The sequence below is a fragment of the Paroedura picta genome, chromosome 1 (genome assembly GCF_049243985.1).
Source record: "Paroedura picta isolate Pp20150507F chromosome 1, Ppicta_v3.0, whole genome shotgun sequence".
NCBI lineage: Eukaryota > Metazoa > Chordata > Lepidosauria > Squamata > Gekkonidae > Paroedura > Paroedura picta.
Genome location: NC_135369.1, coordinates 56,005,963 through 56,023,082, shown reverse-complemented (window position 1 = coordinate 56,023,082; position 17,120 = coordinate 56,005,963). Strand labels below are relative to the sequence as shown.

Below are 17,120 nucleotides of genomic sequence, written 5' to 3'. Positions count from 1 at the left end.
CCCTAGGCTGGGCAGATTTCTCCTCCGAGGTGGCTACTGGCTATATATCAACCACTTGGGCTATCTCTCATTATAGGTTTGAGGCAGAAGGCCATTTCCCAGGGAGTTCCGAATAAGCTGCTCTTCCTTCCCTCGATTTCTGGAATGATTTCACAGCAAGACTGATTATTATCAAGTTCCTCTGTCAGAATCAGTGCTCACCATCTCTGGCCATTTTGGCCCCACCTTTACGCTTGCTTGCTTTATTTATTTATGAAAGGCCATGTTCTCACCAACAATGGCCAATAATATAAAAATCATAAATCTAATAACTTGGTCACCTCTCATCTGAAGTAAATATTCTTTCAGCTTGCTTCAGCTCTCTCAGTGGCAGCAAAAATAGAGCTGAGCAAGGAGTTCTTGTCCCTCCCACATCACATGACTTTTGGGCAGGAAAGTCAGTCTCCTCTGTGATGGGAGGGACAGCACTCCTGAGACCTAAAAATTTAATTTTATAGCTTGCTAGCTCTTCTCTGTGGCAGGCCTGTGAAAGTGCAGTCCCATGTGGGATTGCGCAGAAGCCACAAAGATGAAAAATTAGGACAAATTATATCTTATTAATTATGAATGGTAGGAGATACATTGAAAAGGGAGGGATGGGTCACTATGACAGGCATAAAGAATAAATCTAGCCTTGAAACTATGTTGTGCTGTATACTTTTTTCTTCTCAATGGCTGCAGAGTACACACAGGAATTATTATACTCCAGTGCTGTAAATTGTATTACCAAAAATTCTCATTTTTAAGTGAGTAAAATACTGTATTTAAAAGCATATTACTCCTTCCAGATGCAAAAAAATGTTTGAGTTTAAGGCCTCCCACAAAAGAAATTGGACTCTTCTTCAATTTCACTTCTCTCATGAGGACAGAGTGGGAACAGAGAAATGGACTGAGAAACAGCAGCTCTTCTATCATGTACTTTTAAAATGCGAATAATAACAGTTACTGATAAAAGTTGTTCATTCTGAAAACTCTACCAAGTCAAAATTTGACTTTAATGTCATCACCGGTTGTTATATGTGCACCACTTGTAAACTATTTCAACATAATTCATACCACCTTTTACAAACAACTGGACGCAGACCCCACACAGGAATACAAAAAAGAACTACACAAGATTATCAAGGAATTACCCCCATGCATTCAGGAAGAAATCCTTTCAGACACACCAAAGGAACCTCGCCCATGTACCTTTTATCTTCTACCCAGAATCCACAAACCTGGCAACCCAGGACACCCAATTGTCTCAGGCATAAACACTATCACCCTTGGGGCATCTGGCTATATGGACTCTGTTCTAAGGCCCTCTGCCATCAAGGCTCCTAGTTATGTTCAAGACACCACAGCCTTCCTGAGAAAAATATAATCTTTGAACAAACTTTCAGAGAACACAATTTTAGCCACCATGGATGTGTTGTCCCTATATACCAACGTCCCACACAAAGATGGATTACAAGCCATTCGGAATACAATTTCTAACAACACCATAGCTGACCCAGCCACAAAACTGTGCCAATTTGTTCTGATACATAACCACTTCAGATTTGGTGATGACTTGTTCCTTCAGATCAATAGCACAGCCATGGGCACCCGCATGGTGCTTCAATATGCGAACATCTTCATGGCAGACCTGGAGCAACGCTTCCTGAATACTCACCCACTCACATCTCTCATATACCTATGATTCACTGATGACATTTTTATTGTCTGGACACATGGTAAAGAAGCCCTTGATACTTTCCAGCAGGCATACAATGACTTTCACCCCACTATCAATCTAACAATGAACCAATATACACAAGAAATACATTTTCTGGACACTACTGTAAAAATAAACAATGGATGTCTAGAGACTACCTTATACCAAAAGCCTACTTACCAACAAACATACCTGCGTGCCTCCAGCTACTATCCTGAACATACCAAACAATCCATTGTATACAGCCAGGCCCTACATCACAATTGCATCTGCTCCAATCCCATGGACAGAGATTCCCAGATAAATGATCTACAACAAACCTTTTTTAAACTAAAATACCCAGCCAGTGAGGTCAAGGAACATATTAACAAATCCGAAGGATACCAAGTGAAAACCTGTTAGAATCATAGAATCATAGAGTTGGAAGGGGCCATACAGGCCATCTAGTCCAACCCCCTGCTCAACGCAGGATTAGCCCTAAGAAGACAGACCCAAAAGAGAAAACAACAGAACACCACTAGTGGTTACATATAGCTCTCAGCTCAAGACAGTACAATGCATCATCAGTGACTTACAACCTGTACTGAATAATCTGTGTGAAAGAAAAGGTTTAACCCCCAGTGCTTGGAAAAGAGAACTGCCATTATTCAGTACAGGTTATAAGAATGTAGCATCTCATGTGAACATAGACACTGGTACTACAGCTTGCAACAAACCCAGATGCCAACTGTGCAGCCATATACACTCCAGTGCCACAATTACTGGACCTAACAACATCACCTATACCATCAAAAGCCTATATACCTGCTCATCTTCCAACTTAGTATATGCCATCAAGTGCCAACAATGCCCCCCTGTTCTCTACATAGGACAATCAGGTCAAACCCTACGCCAAAGAATTAATGGGCACGAGTCTAACATAAAAAAACTACAACATTGAAAAAACTGTGGGTGAGCACTTCAACCTTCCAGGACATTCATTAATGGACCTAAGAGTAGCTGTTGTATTGCAAAGTAACTTCAAGAACAGACTAGAAAGGGAGATTGCAGAAATTCAAGTTATAACAAAACTCAATACTATGACATTCCCGGGACTCAACAGGGACAAAGGTTTTTTCTCTCACTATTCATGCTAACCTTGTTCAACTTGTGTATCCATATTCCTCACTATTTATTTTATTTGTGATGTGACTGTAAGATATGGCAATGTAATGGAATTTTGATTTTGACTCCCTGGCCTTGGGATAGTTACCAGCAATTCCCTGGGAGGAATGTTTCACAGTTGTATGGAGACGGATGGAGCAAGCAACATATGGAGAGGTGAGAACCATTGATCACTAATAAAAGGCAGTTTGGTTCTCCCTGTATAAAGTACACTGAATTCTAGGGGATTGTTTGGCTGTTTTGACAAAGGATCTACATTGTCTGTATTTGGTTGTGACATATTATACTGAAGTGACAGAATTGATTTTTGCTATATATTCCCTGTCATGTAAGAAGATCATAGTCTGACAAAGAGTGCTTGCACTCGAAAGCTCATGCCCTGAATAAATCTTTGTTGGTCTTAAAGGTGATACTGGACTCTGATTTTATTGTGTTACTTCAGACCAACACGGCTACCCATTTGAATCTATAATTCATGTTGATAATTGATGAGTAAAGCCATACCATTCACCAAGAGAGAATTACAATGGGTGTTATAGGACGTAGAAGTAGAAGGCTTTAGAACACCAGCAGCCGTGCATGTAGAAAATATTTCACAGTCACCAATGGTGTAACAAATCTCAGCAGCCTTTAATAGTGTCATACATGGAATGACTTAGGCTATAGATTTTCCAGAAATTACCTGAGAATATGTCATTGAGTCCTTATAGACTCCACAGATATGGAGTGATATAAAATTGTGTCATTAAAGCCATTCAAAAAAAAAGCTGTGAGAATCAGATTGTCGTGGAAGATGTATGTGAAAACATTAAACATCGTAGAGGGACTAGTGAAGTATGAACTCATCAATTGAAAGGAAGAATTAGGATTTGGTTTTGTCACAGGATTGAAAGTAAATTCTTATGTGCAGAGGCTGGGGAGGGGTGTGTGTGTGTAAAAATCTCAAGATGGAGGAATCTTTTCAGCTTCTTTTTCACAACAAGATCCATGTTGAAATTCATGTGCGGCAAAAGCTGACTAGTCCAAATGAATCATAAGCAGGGATTAGTTCAGAAAAAGAATGCAGGTAAATCATGTAACTGAGCCCTTTAACATAGGAAAGCAGCACCAAGCCTTGTATAACTGAGCCTGCTCGGGTGAACCCCCTCCACCCATCACTTTTAGGGTTGCCAGCTCCTGGTTGGGAAGTACTTAGGGGCTTTCCGCACCGGGATCCTTGTAGCAAATTGTTTGCTGAATGAAAAATCACCATTTAAAATAGTGGAATTCGTCATTATGCATACCTGCCTTTGTAGTGGAATCCAGTTGCGTTTCCATCGTTTCCCACAGGCTTCTGGTCTCGGCAAAAATCGCTAGAAAGGAAGCGCTATTGCCGAGCTCGTCCCGCCCCTGGCCGTCAAGCAGCCAATGGGCGGCCGTTAGCATGCTCCCAAACAGCCCCTTTCCCTTTAAAAAAGGGTTTAAAAAAAAAAACACCCGTTGCAACGAATATGCGTTGCTTCGTTGCAATGGAGAGACCCATCCAGCTGGCAGGTATGTTTGAGCTGCCGTTTCATCATTGCCACGCTCCCCCCGAGTGAAAAAAAAAATCCTCCCCCCCCTCACGGGCGCGATTTTCGGCCGAAAACAGTGTGAAAAATAAAGGGAAAATAAATCAGCAAACGGGCTTCTCTGTTGTTTGTGCTTAGTGACTAAACAGCTCTGGGGAGGGACTGCAGCCGGGGAAGCCTCTAAACGGAGGCTCGCCGGTGTGTTGATCTCCGCTCGCTCGGAGAAAAAAAAATGGCGATCGCTTTGCCGGAAGATCAGAGGAGAGAGCCAGGGGGCGGGACTTTGTAGAAACCACAACAATGGTAACGCACAGAACTTTCCCGCTAGTGTTGCAGATTGGTTGCAGGAGTGTAGCGCTTTCCGGAGGGTGAATCCACTTTTGGGGATTTCCCTGAAAGCACTACAAGAAAGCGCTTTTTGCGGATCGGTTTCAGGTGTGTGGCAGATTGTCAACGACGTTGTGCATAACGGCAAATCAGTAGCGTTTTCAATTGGCAACCATTGTGCGATTTTGAAGGCGTGCGGAAAGCCCCTTAGAAAGGGAGGAGCCTGAAGAAGGCAGACTTTAGGAGAAGAACTTCAATGGGGTACAATGTCATAGAGTCTCCGGGCAAACCGGAGAAAACAACCACCACTTTTAAGTTTGCCACCTCCTGGTTAGGAAGTACCTGAAGATGGGGGATGTAGGCTAAGGAAGGCAGAGTTTAGGAAAGGGACTTCAATGGGGTACAATGCCATTGAATCCACCACTGTCACCAGGGAAACTGATCTCTGATGCCTGGAGATCAATTGTAATCCCAGGATAACCCCAGCCACTGCCTACCACTTGGGCCAATGGTTACCAGCACTGGACTCAGAAATACCTGAAGATTTGGGATGTGGAGCCTGAGGAGGTAGGGCTGAGGCATAATGCCGAAGTCCACTTTTCACAGCAGTGAATTTCTCCAGGGGAACTGGGGAAGGTGGCAGGAGTATACCAATCCCCTCCTTCAGTAGTGGAGACAGTTAGGAGCTCCTCCTCATCTCCCCCCCGGGCTTTTTGAACATCATTAACCTCCTTCTTCTCTGCCCACCCCCCTTAGCAATGGGGCTAGGAAGGGGATCTTTTTTGCTTCCACCATGTTGTGATGGATTTTAAGTCTTTTAATGGGAGTTTTAATGGTGTTTTTAAGACATTGTGACCTGCCACAAGCCGCTTAGGGAGTGGTGGGAAATAAATAAATAAATAAATAAATAAATAAATAAATAAATAAATAAATAAATAAATAAATAAATAAATAAATAAATAAATAAATAAATAAATAAATAAATAAATAAATCTCCACCCCAGGAAAAGCCCAGCAGGAGGAGGGAGTGACCTATACCACTGAGCTGAGCCAACCTGGACAGTTGTGCTTCCTCTTCCTTGTGGGGCACAGCATCTGTGGGCTGATGAAGATGGCTGGGGCAGGGGCAGGTCTGGCAGTGTAGCAGCTTTCCAGACCCAGAGCATAGAACTGAGAGCACAGACAAGGGAGAAGGGAACAGTGTGAAATGTAGCCTGGAGAAGACAGCTGGTGTTCTGTTGCTCAGCTGTGTGTGTGCATGCAACATCACTTCTGCAACAATTTCCATTGCATTTTAATTTAAAAGTGGCTTATAATAATATTCCCTTTCTCTCCCTACAATAGGCACAACAAAGCATTCCTTTAATTAAGATTCTGGAATTCTATATGTGATGTGCAGTTAAAACAGTGGAGCTTATAACAGCCAATGCATTAGTAGGTTTTGGTAACAAACCAATCCTTTACACATATACAAACTGTAAATAATAATGTTTTCAGTGGAACTTATTTTCCAGTAAATAAGTTTAGGAAGGTATGCTGTGTGCCAGTGTTAAACAAACATTCTAGGAAATCCCATTTTATGTAGCCTTGCTTTCTCTAAAACACACTGGATTGTTATTCTGTTCTCATCTGTACAAATTCCAATGAAATTATAGAATTTACATTCCTTTAAATGCACTTAGAAAGAAGGGTGAAAGAAATTCTAACATTCTTTCAGCTGAGATGCCATGGTGTAGTTTTCAGAGTAATACCTCTAGTTAAGGTATTACTCTGAATAGTTAAGACTATCTGCTCTCTTAGCTAATGTACTTACTATCCACCTCTGCCTCTAGATAATTTATTAATATTTGAAATAGATTAATAGCAAGTATAAATAATTAGACTAGGAAATGAGTGACCCAATTTCAAATCTCCATTCAAATTCCCATGAAAGAATGGAGGAGGGCAGAATCTTGCATCCATTTAGGGGCTTCTTGGGAGGAGGGTAGAATTTTTAAAAGTTAAAGATTCCCACCATTATGAAAATTGTACATTTATCCCTATACTCTATTTTCCGGTGTGTTTTTAAATTATGGAATCATAAAGTTGGAAGGGGACATGCAGACCATCTAGTCCAACCCCCTGCTCGTTGCAGGATCAGGCTACTACATCACTGAAAAGTTTTTGTCAGGCTGCTGCCTGAAGACTGCCAGTGAAGGGGAGCTCATTACTTCACTCCGTAGCTGATTCCACTGCTGACCTGCTCTTACTGTAAACAGCCTTATCTTCTAATAATGAAGTTATCCACATCTTTGGATATTTTAATCTGGTGACTGGAGTTGTGAAAGGGAAAGACAGATTCTTCTACAAACCTGAAAAAGACCCTAGGTTTGCAGAAAAATGTGAAATCTAAAAAACAACACAGAGGGGCATTAAAAACCCAAAATGATAAAGCAGCATGCCCTCAGTTAAATTAAAATGTTCTCTTCAGTGTGCACAGTAATATTGGGATTGTGCAGCAACCCAATCTGAAACACATTCCTGTTGTGTTTTCTGGCAGTGGGGTATGAACAGGGAAAGAGGTAGGGGGGTGATGAAGTAGCCCTAAGCTTAGTGTCAGTGCTTTGTGTTTTAAATCTTCATTGTGAACACACAACATCGGGATTCAATTACCATGGCTAGCCCATCACAAATCTACCCAAAAATAAAGGCAGACCATTATACAAAGAATCACGAAAATAAATCTAAATAAATGAGGGTGTTTTTTTTTTTTGTGGTGTTTCCCTGTGGCAATGCTGAAGTGTTTTTTTAATTTAATTTTGGGACTTGGGGGGGGGGGTTATGTCCCCAAACCTACTGCTGTGAAGGGATTGGTGGCTTGTGTTGATTGACACCCTGAGGAGCTGGGGGAAACTTTGGGTTGTCCATGCTTCCTGCTTCTCCACCAATTCATCAGGAGGAAAAAGCCATGATGAGATGGCGAGATAATGTGGGCAGGGTCTCCTATCAGGAAGCATGCAAACACACAGTTTACTATCACACACTTGTAAGGCGGAGATGGAATGCATTTTACACCTTTATGTGGAATCAGTCTACAATAGCTTTTTTTGCCACTGTATCTTGTTGACTTATAGTCCAGCATTTCCTCAACAACTTGTTCACACACACTGCTACCCAGAAGTGTGTCCCCTATCCAGTATGCATGTTTCTCATTTTTGTTATCCAGCTGTAGCACTCCGAACTTTTTCCTTGTTAGCCAAAACATATGAGTTCATGTCCTACGAGATGACTGCAACATTATCTTGGAAAACTTTGATAAAGAACTTTAAAAAAATGGAAATCAAATGAAGACCTGTTGAAGAAACTATTTTTATCCTCCAGTGAGAGTCCTAAAGGATATCTGTAAAGGAATATTGATTATTTTTAAAGATGTATAATTTTATGGGGAAGTAACAATTATACAGACAAGTTCAATATGTCTGTACAACTGGTTTACATATATTTTTTAAAAACCCTCTGTCTACTAGTACAAGAACATAAAGGGTTTTAATCAGTACTTTCTGCCCAATCTATTAGCACAAGTAAAAAATAAAATAAACTTTATCTTGGCTCAGGCATGTTTTGTTTTAATTAATTACTGGTGTGACTGAAAAATGGCAATATTATCTGCTTCCTTTTGATTAAATGTACCCCTAAACTGAATTATGAACTATGAAATTGCACCTTGTTTGCCAACCAAGGTTCATGGCTTCCACTGCCATGATAAAAAGTGACATTTTAATTTTTAATTAGTCTAGTACAATATTTATAGAAAAAGCAGATCACCTGCAAGATAGATATTGTAAGAAAACAAATTTGCAAAGTGGGGGGAAATTGTTGTTTTAACTATTCAATAGCAGAGCATAAAATACGACAGGTGTTCAAACATACTGATGTTTAAGTGAGAAATAAAAATAGAATGGTAAACTTTCAAGGTATTGACATTAGACAGTAACTGTCACATTTGTGCAAGAATTAGTGTTGGCACCTGTGTGATTTCACAAAGCACAGGAGACAGAAGGTACTGGCATCTCTTGTTCCAACAGCATTGTAGTAATTAACATATGCAAAAGCCAGCAACATACAGCTCTCAACTAAAAAAACTCTGGACTTTAAGGGAGTCCGTTCACAACAGATTTTTGATGCACTGTACAATAGTGAGTCATGCTAAAATTTAAGGACTATTGAATGAATATTGAATATTAAACCACTATTGCAAATAAGTTGTTGAATCAAAAACTCTGTAAGGTTTAAGTGAAGACAGAGTTCAATAATTAGGAGTTATGTGACCCATAATTACATTAAGAAATGACAGAAATCCTTATTCTATAGATCCAAAAATCTGGTCTGTTAATCAAAGACTGGTTGATTAAAGGTAAACAGTTATACAATTTGTTAAAACTACTACAAAAACATTTAGATGTATATAGAATAATTAGACTATGGGACACTGATTCCTAAGATAACTAGTTATTTAAATAATATTATATTATATTAACATACTTTGTAGGACCTGAAAATGTTTGCGAATGTTGCTTTTCATTGAGGTGATATTTTAGTTACGCTATTTACATTTGTATTTTTACTTTGGCTATACACTTCTTTTCTCAAGTAAGTTCTTGGCAGTTGCTAAACTACAAAACATTTCACTAGTCTGCCTGCCCACACATAATTTTAATTTGTCATGGCACTTCAGTAGCCTAAAAGAAAAGGAAAGTTACCATTTGTAAACATCTTGCCCAGTTAGCTGCAGGAAATTATTTTTTGCTGTCATTAACTTGCAAGTGGATTCTCAAAAACCTATGTTAAATAAATGTTATTTTTATTTGGGTTTGGAATTGGTTTGACAAACTTGATTAGTATTTTTAAGATTAATAAAACCTTCAGATTAAGAAAATAGTTTATAGAATCATAGAGTTAGAAGGTACTTCCAAGGTCATCTAGTCCAACTCCCTGCAGAACGCAGGAAGTGGCCACAAGAGTCAAGTACCTAAACAGTCCCTTCTGTTTACCTGCTTACAATCTGCCTAAGTTCACAGAATTAGCATTTCTGTCAGATGGCTTTCTAGCCTCTGCTGAAAAACTTCCAAAGAAGGAGAACCTACCACCTCACGAGGAAGCCTGTTCCACCGAGGAACCGCACCAGCTGTCACAAACATCTTCTGGATGTTTAGTCGAAAATTATTTTGAATTAATTTCAGCTCATTGGTTCTTGTCCATCCAGAGCAGAGTAAAGCAGTCTAACCTCTGGACACTATACTCCTTTTGATACAGCCCAAAATCCCATTTGCCTTTTTAGCCACCGAGTCACACTGCTGACTTATGTTGAGTGTATGATCTACTAACACCCCTAGATCCTTTTCATACATATTACTACCTAGACAGGTCTCACCCATTTTATAATGATACATTTGATTTTTCCTAAATGCAGAACTTTATATGTATCGCTATTGAAATTCATTTTAGCCCAATTTTCCAGCCTGTCAAGATCATCCTGATTATGTCTTCTGCTGTGTTTGCTACCTTCCCTGTTTAGTATCATCTGCAAATTTAATAAGCACCATAGAGTTTCAGGCAAACTCTTAAGTGAGATGGTGCCATTACCAGGGTTTTCCCCATAAGTCATGGTATATGTGCCACGGGTGCCTCCTATGTCCCCACCCTCCAAGATCCTGTTGATTGTCAGGTGCAGCCTGGCAACCCTATTCTAGAGTCTACAGGTATCATAAGTGGAGGCTGGGGAAACAACTGAAGAAAATAAAAAAAATTTTAATAGGCCATACTCTCCAAAATGTGGTCTTGGACTGCATAAAAACAATTATAGTGTATCTGAGACGACGAATAAAGAAGTGTAATATAAATTTATGACAAATTTGTACTAAGGTTTTGGCTTGCTTAGGTTAGCCTGTTAAGGAGGGAAAGAAAGTCAGGAAGCATTTTCCTCTCTATTGTGATGTCATATTCAGTATGTGATCTTCATTGGCTGGGATCATACTAGGAAATGCAAAAAAATGCAGAGCCTCAGGTCAGTGAACAACGGCACACCATGCAGCCTTGGGTCAACGATGAGGCATGCGGTACCAGGGCTCACCTGCACTGTGTGCCTTCATTCATGCCTTTGGGTCAGCAGAGGATATGTGTGTTGTATTGGGGCTTGCCTGCACAGCACTGTTTGTTTTTTCCAGTCTGGGTTGGGGGGGGCGGAACTGTTTTGTTACACTGGAATCAGGTTGTTAACATGATTTTAGCCTTGGAAGAGTGCCACTGGAAGGGTACCACTAGAAGAAGATTGGTGATATGTATAGCAAATGATGGAAAGTTTTGATTTCCTGTCCCTTGGCTCTCCCATGTGTTCACAACTCCTCAGGGCAGGCCAGGGCAGGCCATAGGAGGGAAAGCCAGGCAAGAACTTCCCATGTAGTAGTGGGAAGAATTGGGACAACAATCCCAGGGCCAGAAATCAGAGGGAAGCATGGCATAATGTCTTCCATGCAGCAGATGACTCAAAGCCTCATTTTCTATCTGAGCATTCACATCCATGTGGGTAACTTGCATAAGAGTAATTTATGTGCATATGTAGTTGATCTCCCCTTGTTCATCTTAGTGTTTTCCTCCTTCTCTTCACACAAATATTACTCCTAGCAGAGCTTGATCCTCTGTATTGGTCAGGCCATGGTTTGGTGTAGTGGTTAGGAGTGCGGACTTCTAATCTGGCGAGCCGGGTTCGATTCGGCGCTCCCCCACATGCATCCAGCTGGGTGACCTTGGGCTTACCACAGCACTGATAAAATTGTTCTGACCGAGCAGTGATATCAGGGCTCTCTCAGCCTCACCCACCCCACAGGGTGTCTGTTGTGGGGAGAGGAATGTGAAGGCGACTGTAAGCCGCTTTGAGCCTCCTTCGGGTAGGGAAAAGCGGCATATAAGAACCAACTCTTCTTCTTCTTCTTCATGTTTGTTACTTCATTTGGAACCCTTCACCTGATGCATTAGATGAGTGTAAAAATTACATAGTAAAATCCTAGCTATATCCAGCAGTATATTTCCTAACACTTTACCCAAGTTTCTTTCTGAGCCATATCGCTACAGTACAGTATTTTCTGTTTAAAAAGCCCTCCTGAATAATTCAGCTTTACACAACTTACAGAAAGTTAGGAGGATAGAAACTTTTCTGACTTTGTCAGGCAAATCAGTCAGTCAGTAGGTGGAGGGAAAGAGGGGGTTATAACAGAGAATGCACATGTACAGGAAGTTGTTGATTTTGCCATTTTCAGAGATGCACTCATAAAGGCCCTGTAACAATTAATTGAATTGTCATAGCAGAACATAGAGGTACAGGTGGTCTTTGTCAACATGTTATGCCATGACAAAGGGTGTTGACAGTGTTACTCCATGGTTCAAAGGGATATTGGCTTCTCTCTCCATCTGGCTACTAGAAGTGCAAAGGCTACTAACTACTTACACTGAAATAACACATATGCAATGTCGCACGGAGCCAAGATCATAAAATTAGGGTCTAGTCTCTGATCATCTACTGCAGCCACCAACACTACTGTTACCATCATCCTGACCATTATTGCTGGCACCTCCAGGCCCTGATGATATGCTTTTGCTTACATAAGGAATCTAAGCCTAGAGAGTTTAGGGTCAGAACAGCAGTGTTGGTTACAGATAAAACAATGATGCCATGAGTGTGGGAAGTCATTAATGTGTGTCAAAATTCTCACTCCGAATTTAATCAATATGGCTATAGTAAAATTCTGCTAGCAAGGATGGAGTTAATAGTACAATTCCCATTGTTCGGCGGAATCAATAAACTACATAACAAGATAGAAAATGTTCTGACCTCAAAAGAAATGCTTGTGCCCGTAGGGTACATACATGGGAGAAAGAAACATTCTTTACAATAAAAGTCTGTTTGAACTCACAGACCAGGTCTCTAATCACAAATGTGAATCTACAAGGATTTACGTTTGTCTGTTAAGTGCTAGCTCAGACCTGTCATCACACATGGCATACCTATCCAGAATGCCAATAGATGCTTGCTTTTTTAAGTTACAGAAAAACAAATAGCTTTGTACAGCAATATTCCATATGACTACAGAGATGCTAGCCATTGCTGAACCTTACATAAATTAGATGTTCCCCTTGCATAGAGGTCGGATCTATCTTAAACATTATTGGATGTAATATCAAAGATCCTGTGCCCTAATCAAAACATAGAAGCAACTGATCTCTCAGTTCCTGGATGACTTTCAGTGTCCAATCAGAAGCTTGTTTCTGGCATCTCCCACTTTCTAAAAACACTTGGTGAACAGCAGGAAAGCTGTTGGCTGGCACTGTGGGGACCACACTGGGGATTCCTGTGCTAAAATACAGAAGCTGTCTGTGCACCTGAGTATCCTCAGAAGCAAAAATGTTCCTGTTGTTTAAAAGAAGAATGGCAATCACACTGATAAATAATCTTCAAAAACAGTAGTCCTGTTGGCACATTACAACCTATCAAACTGCAGGTTGTCACTGCTGTCACATCTGATAAGGGATAGAAAGCAAGTGTCACTAAAATACACTGAAATATCATGACAATTCCCATTTGTTTCAGATAGGATTATATCCATTCTAGTTTAGGACCTGATTAATATAGGAGGATTTATCAACCATGGTTCATAATAAATGTCTTCCCATCGCAGCTTTAGAAAACTAAGCATCTCTGCTCTGAACTGCATATGTTCTGCTGCTTGAAACAAAGCCTAATTCTTTGTGTTGTTCTATTAAATATTTCCAGTTTAAAATCCTAAATCAAAAAATTGTGACTGCCTGCTGACTTCACAGAAGTCTAGAAAATTATACATGGCCTATGGAAAGTAGATAAAGAGAAACATTTATCCCTCTTCCATAGTACTAGAATTCAATGAACTCTAAGGAACTGATTGGTGGTAGATTTAAGAAGACAGACAAAACAATGCTTCTTTAAGTAGTGGTAGCTGACTTGCGGAGCTCACCACCATGACAAGTAATGGCCACTGGTTCGGATGGATTTAAAAGGAGGTTGGGCAGATCTATGCAGAATATTACCCAGGATCTTTGAATTCAGAGACAGCCAGCAGGTGAGAACTCTTGTCTGCAAGAACTGTCTGTGGGCTTCCATAAGATATCTGACTGGCCACTACTGGAGACAGGATGCTGGATTAGATGGACAGCTCTGGCCACATCCAGCATGGCTATTTTGACGTCCCAATGTTCATAAATGTATCAGATAGAAAGAAAGCTATTAAATTTGTGAGCTTCTTTAATATACCAGACAAGTTTATTAACTTTAGTCAAAACGGCCTGCAGCCACACTGTGAAAAATTATGAAGTACTTAGGTTTCCTGAACAAGAAAGACAGTGTGATAATAAAATCTCAGTGGCATTAAAAGCATATGCAACATTCCACACATATGCAACATTCCACTTGTGTTCCCCCAACCCCATGATCCAGTCCTTGCAGAGAGGCAATAGGATTGGGCTGCACATAAGGAACCCTTAGGTAGATTCACCTGTGAATTAATAAGGGTGTCACATTCTTATTAATTCACAGGTGAATCTACCTAAAGGTTCCTTACGTTGCAGGCCAATCCTATTGTCTCTCTGCAAGGAAAAGTGGACTGGATCATGGGGTGGGGGAGCACAAGTACAGCACATAGTTTTTAGAATGTCACTGGAGTAGCAAAACATTCAAGAAGCCACACTGATGCAGCTGCTAACAACACTACTTTATATAACTATGCATGAACCAAACACTGATGGAAAATCAGCGGGATAGGAAAGAGAGTATCACTGAGCATTATCCAATTCACATGAACAGGATCAGCTCTCTCTCCTTTCCTTCAGTTGCAGGAGCATGCTGAGTACAAAATAGGAGGATTGATTTAAAAACAAACACAGCACAGAGTAGCAAGATCTCAAAGAGGCCATAAGATGCTAACTGGCAGCCAAACTAGACATGATGGCAGCAAGTTCATGTGTTCCAATATGGATCTACCCTAATAACATACAAAGCAAGAACCATGGTGATTTAAATTTAATAGCAAAGGAAGTGTGCTGGTGACGCATGGAAACTGACCCTATGCCCACTGTTAGCTCACTGCATTCTTCTCTCCAGGCACTTTTCTCCCAGCTGAGCATGTCTCTAGGGATGGGCATGAACTCGCTCACAAACACAATCAATTTGGGGCAATTTGTGGTTGTGAATTGAAGTTCATGAACTAAAGAGCTGCCATGAACTTAAATAAATTTTAAGGCAGTTCATGGTGGTTTGGGAAGAGCAGAAGGCAAGGGTTTAAATGGCTCATAATCACTTAGCTGTTTTTCACCAGGAGCAGAAAGCTCAAAACAGATCAGTCCCTGCTTTCTGCTCCCCACCACTTTTAGCAGCACAGAGCCATTTAAATACCTGATTTCTACTCCCCACCAAAAGTGATGAGGGGCATAAAGCAGGGGTCGCAAGCCGCTACTAACTGGTTCAGTTTGTGAACCAATTTCCAGATTTATGATTTGACCACAAACCAAAATGAACTGCAAAAATGTGGTTTGTGCCCATCCCTATATATTTCTAGAGCTGAACCTTCACTGACCAGAAAAGTGCCTACCACAGCAGTCTGTGGGAGAGGTGAGATGCAGATGGGAAGAGTTCTGCACACTTCATTGGCATGTCCTTTGCTGTAAAAAAAGGACCCTACCTGCTTCTTTCTATGTGATTGTGGAAGATCCAGGTATTAACACATGGGTCTGCTGGCATCATATCTAGTTTGGCATGGTGCAAATGTCCATGTAGCATCTGCAGTAAAGGTTGCATAAAATTAAACATTAGTGAAACTGTCTGAATTATTTCCTACACAGTGAATTAAACCTGCTTTTTATCAATGCTTTTGAACCATTATTGACTTTCTGATATGCATATGAACTGCAACATTTATGTACATGAACAGCAATTAAGTCAGCACTTCCAATCAAATATGAAATTATGATTAAAATAGATTAAATTTGCCACAGAAAACATAGACATAAATCTTAAACTAGTGTTGTTGAATACATTATTAAAATACAATGATAAATTGTTTCCTACCTATGGTGGTTATTACAGTGCCAGCAAAGAAGAAGGAACTTCCCAAATCCCAATGACTGACGTGATTAGTCGTGTTTCCTATAGGTATGACGCCTGCATTTATTGCTGCCACTACTTGCTGCAAGTTTAAAGAAATATTTGTCAATATTAATGAAACATAAATAAGGATGTTAGATTATGTGACTATGTACTTTTGTCACTTTATCAGATTAAAGCCAATACAAAAATAAAGGAACACACAAACTTCTTTTAGTTTTGCCAATGACTTAAATTCAGCCACATCTGACCTAATCATAGTTAATGCAGAGAAAAACGCAAATTACTCATTTCTGCTTGCAAATGTATAGCCCTAAACCTATTGCAGTTGGTGAGCATAGTCTTAACAACTTTGGCAGGCTTTGTACAAAACTGCTGGTGTTCAGATTCATATTTCATTCATTTTCATTTTCTCTTACTCAATGTTTTGGAAATCATCATCTGGATGCTAACTACCTGGAAACTAACTGCAAATTTCTGATCCAGGCAATATGTCTAGCAAGTTAGCTTGTTTCTGAGTTGTGTCACAGGGCAGTCTTAGGGTGACATGGGGTTCTGCTGCTAGGCTGTAGTATGTCACACTGGCTCTGCTTTCCTAGCAGAAATGCCCCTCTCCCTTACTCCAGAGACTCTCTGATGTGAACTTAGTCCTGTTAGCAGCGCCATGCTGGTTATTCTGGGCAGTACTGCACTGGTTCTCCCGATAGGCTGGCCTTGTAAAAGTGCCCTCCCTCCAATTTTACTATAGAGACTCTCTTGAAATTTTGCCTTTTCATCTATTCCATGGTCTGGTGGGGGAGAGTTTGAGCTAGAGGCACCAAATTTGCAGCATGCATGCATTTATTAATTCATTCAATTCATCATCATCATTATCATAATTATTATTATTCCAATTTATTTCCCGCCACTCCCAGCAAGCTGACTCCTGGTGGGTTACAATGACAATCCCATACACGATTTAAAAAAAACCCAATACCCCCCTCTCCAATGTACCACCCTCCCTTTCAGCTCAGGGCAGTTTACATTGGGAACTTTCATAATACAATGTGATAAACATCTTACCTTAAATATATAATAAAATCTTTAACAATTAGAACTTGTATCAAATAAAGCAGTTTATAATTTAACATTCAATATTCAGCAATCAGTAACTCGGGCTTTTTCTGCACTGTGATTCTGT

At 40.3% G+C, this 17,120-nt stretch overlaps 1 protein-coding gene across 4 annotated transcripts in view; it reads right to left on the bottom strand.

Moving 5' to 3' along the window:
- Window positions 1-17,120, bottom strand: part of KCNK2 (potassium two pore domain channel subfamily K member 2) — a 176,248-nt gene that overhangs the window by 79,344 nt on the left and 79,784 nt on the right. For all 4 annotated transcript variants that reach the window (XM_077339282.1, XM_077339291.1, XM_077339300.1 and 1 more), the window contains one exon: window positions 15,905-16,022. In XM_077339282.1, coding sequence (XP_077195397.1) covers window positions 15,905-16,022 — 118 coding nt within the window. The remainder of the gene's footprint in view (window positions 1-15,904; window positions 16,023-17,120) is intronic.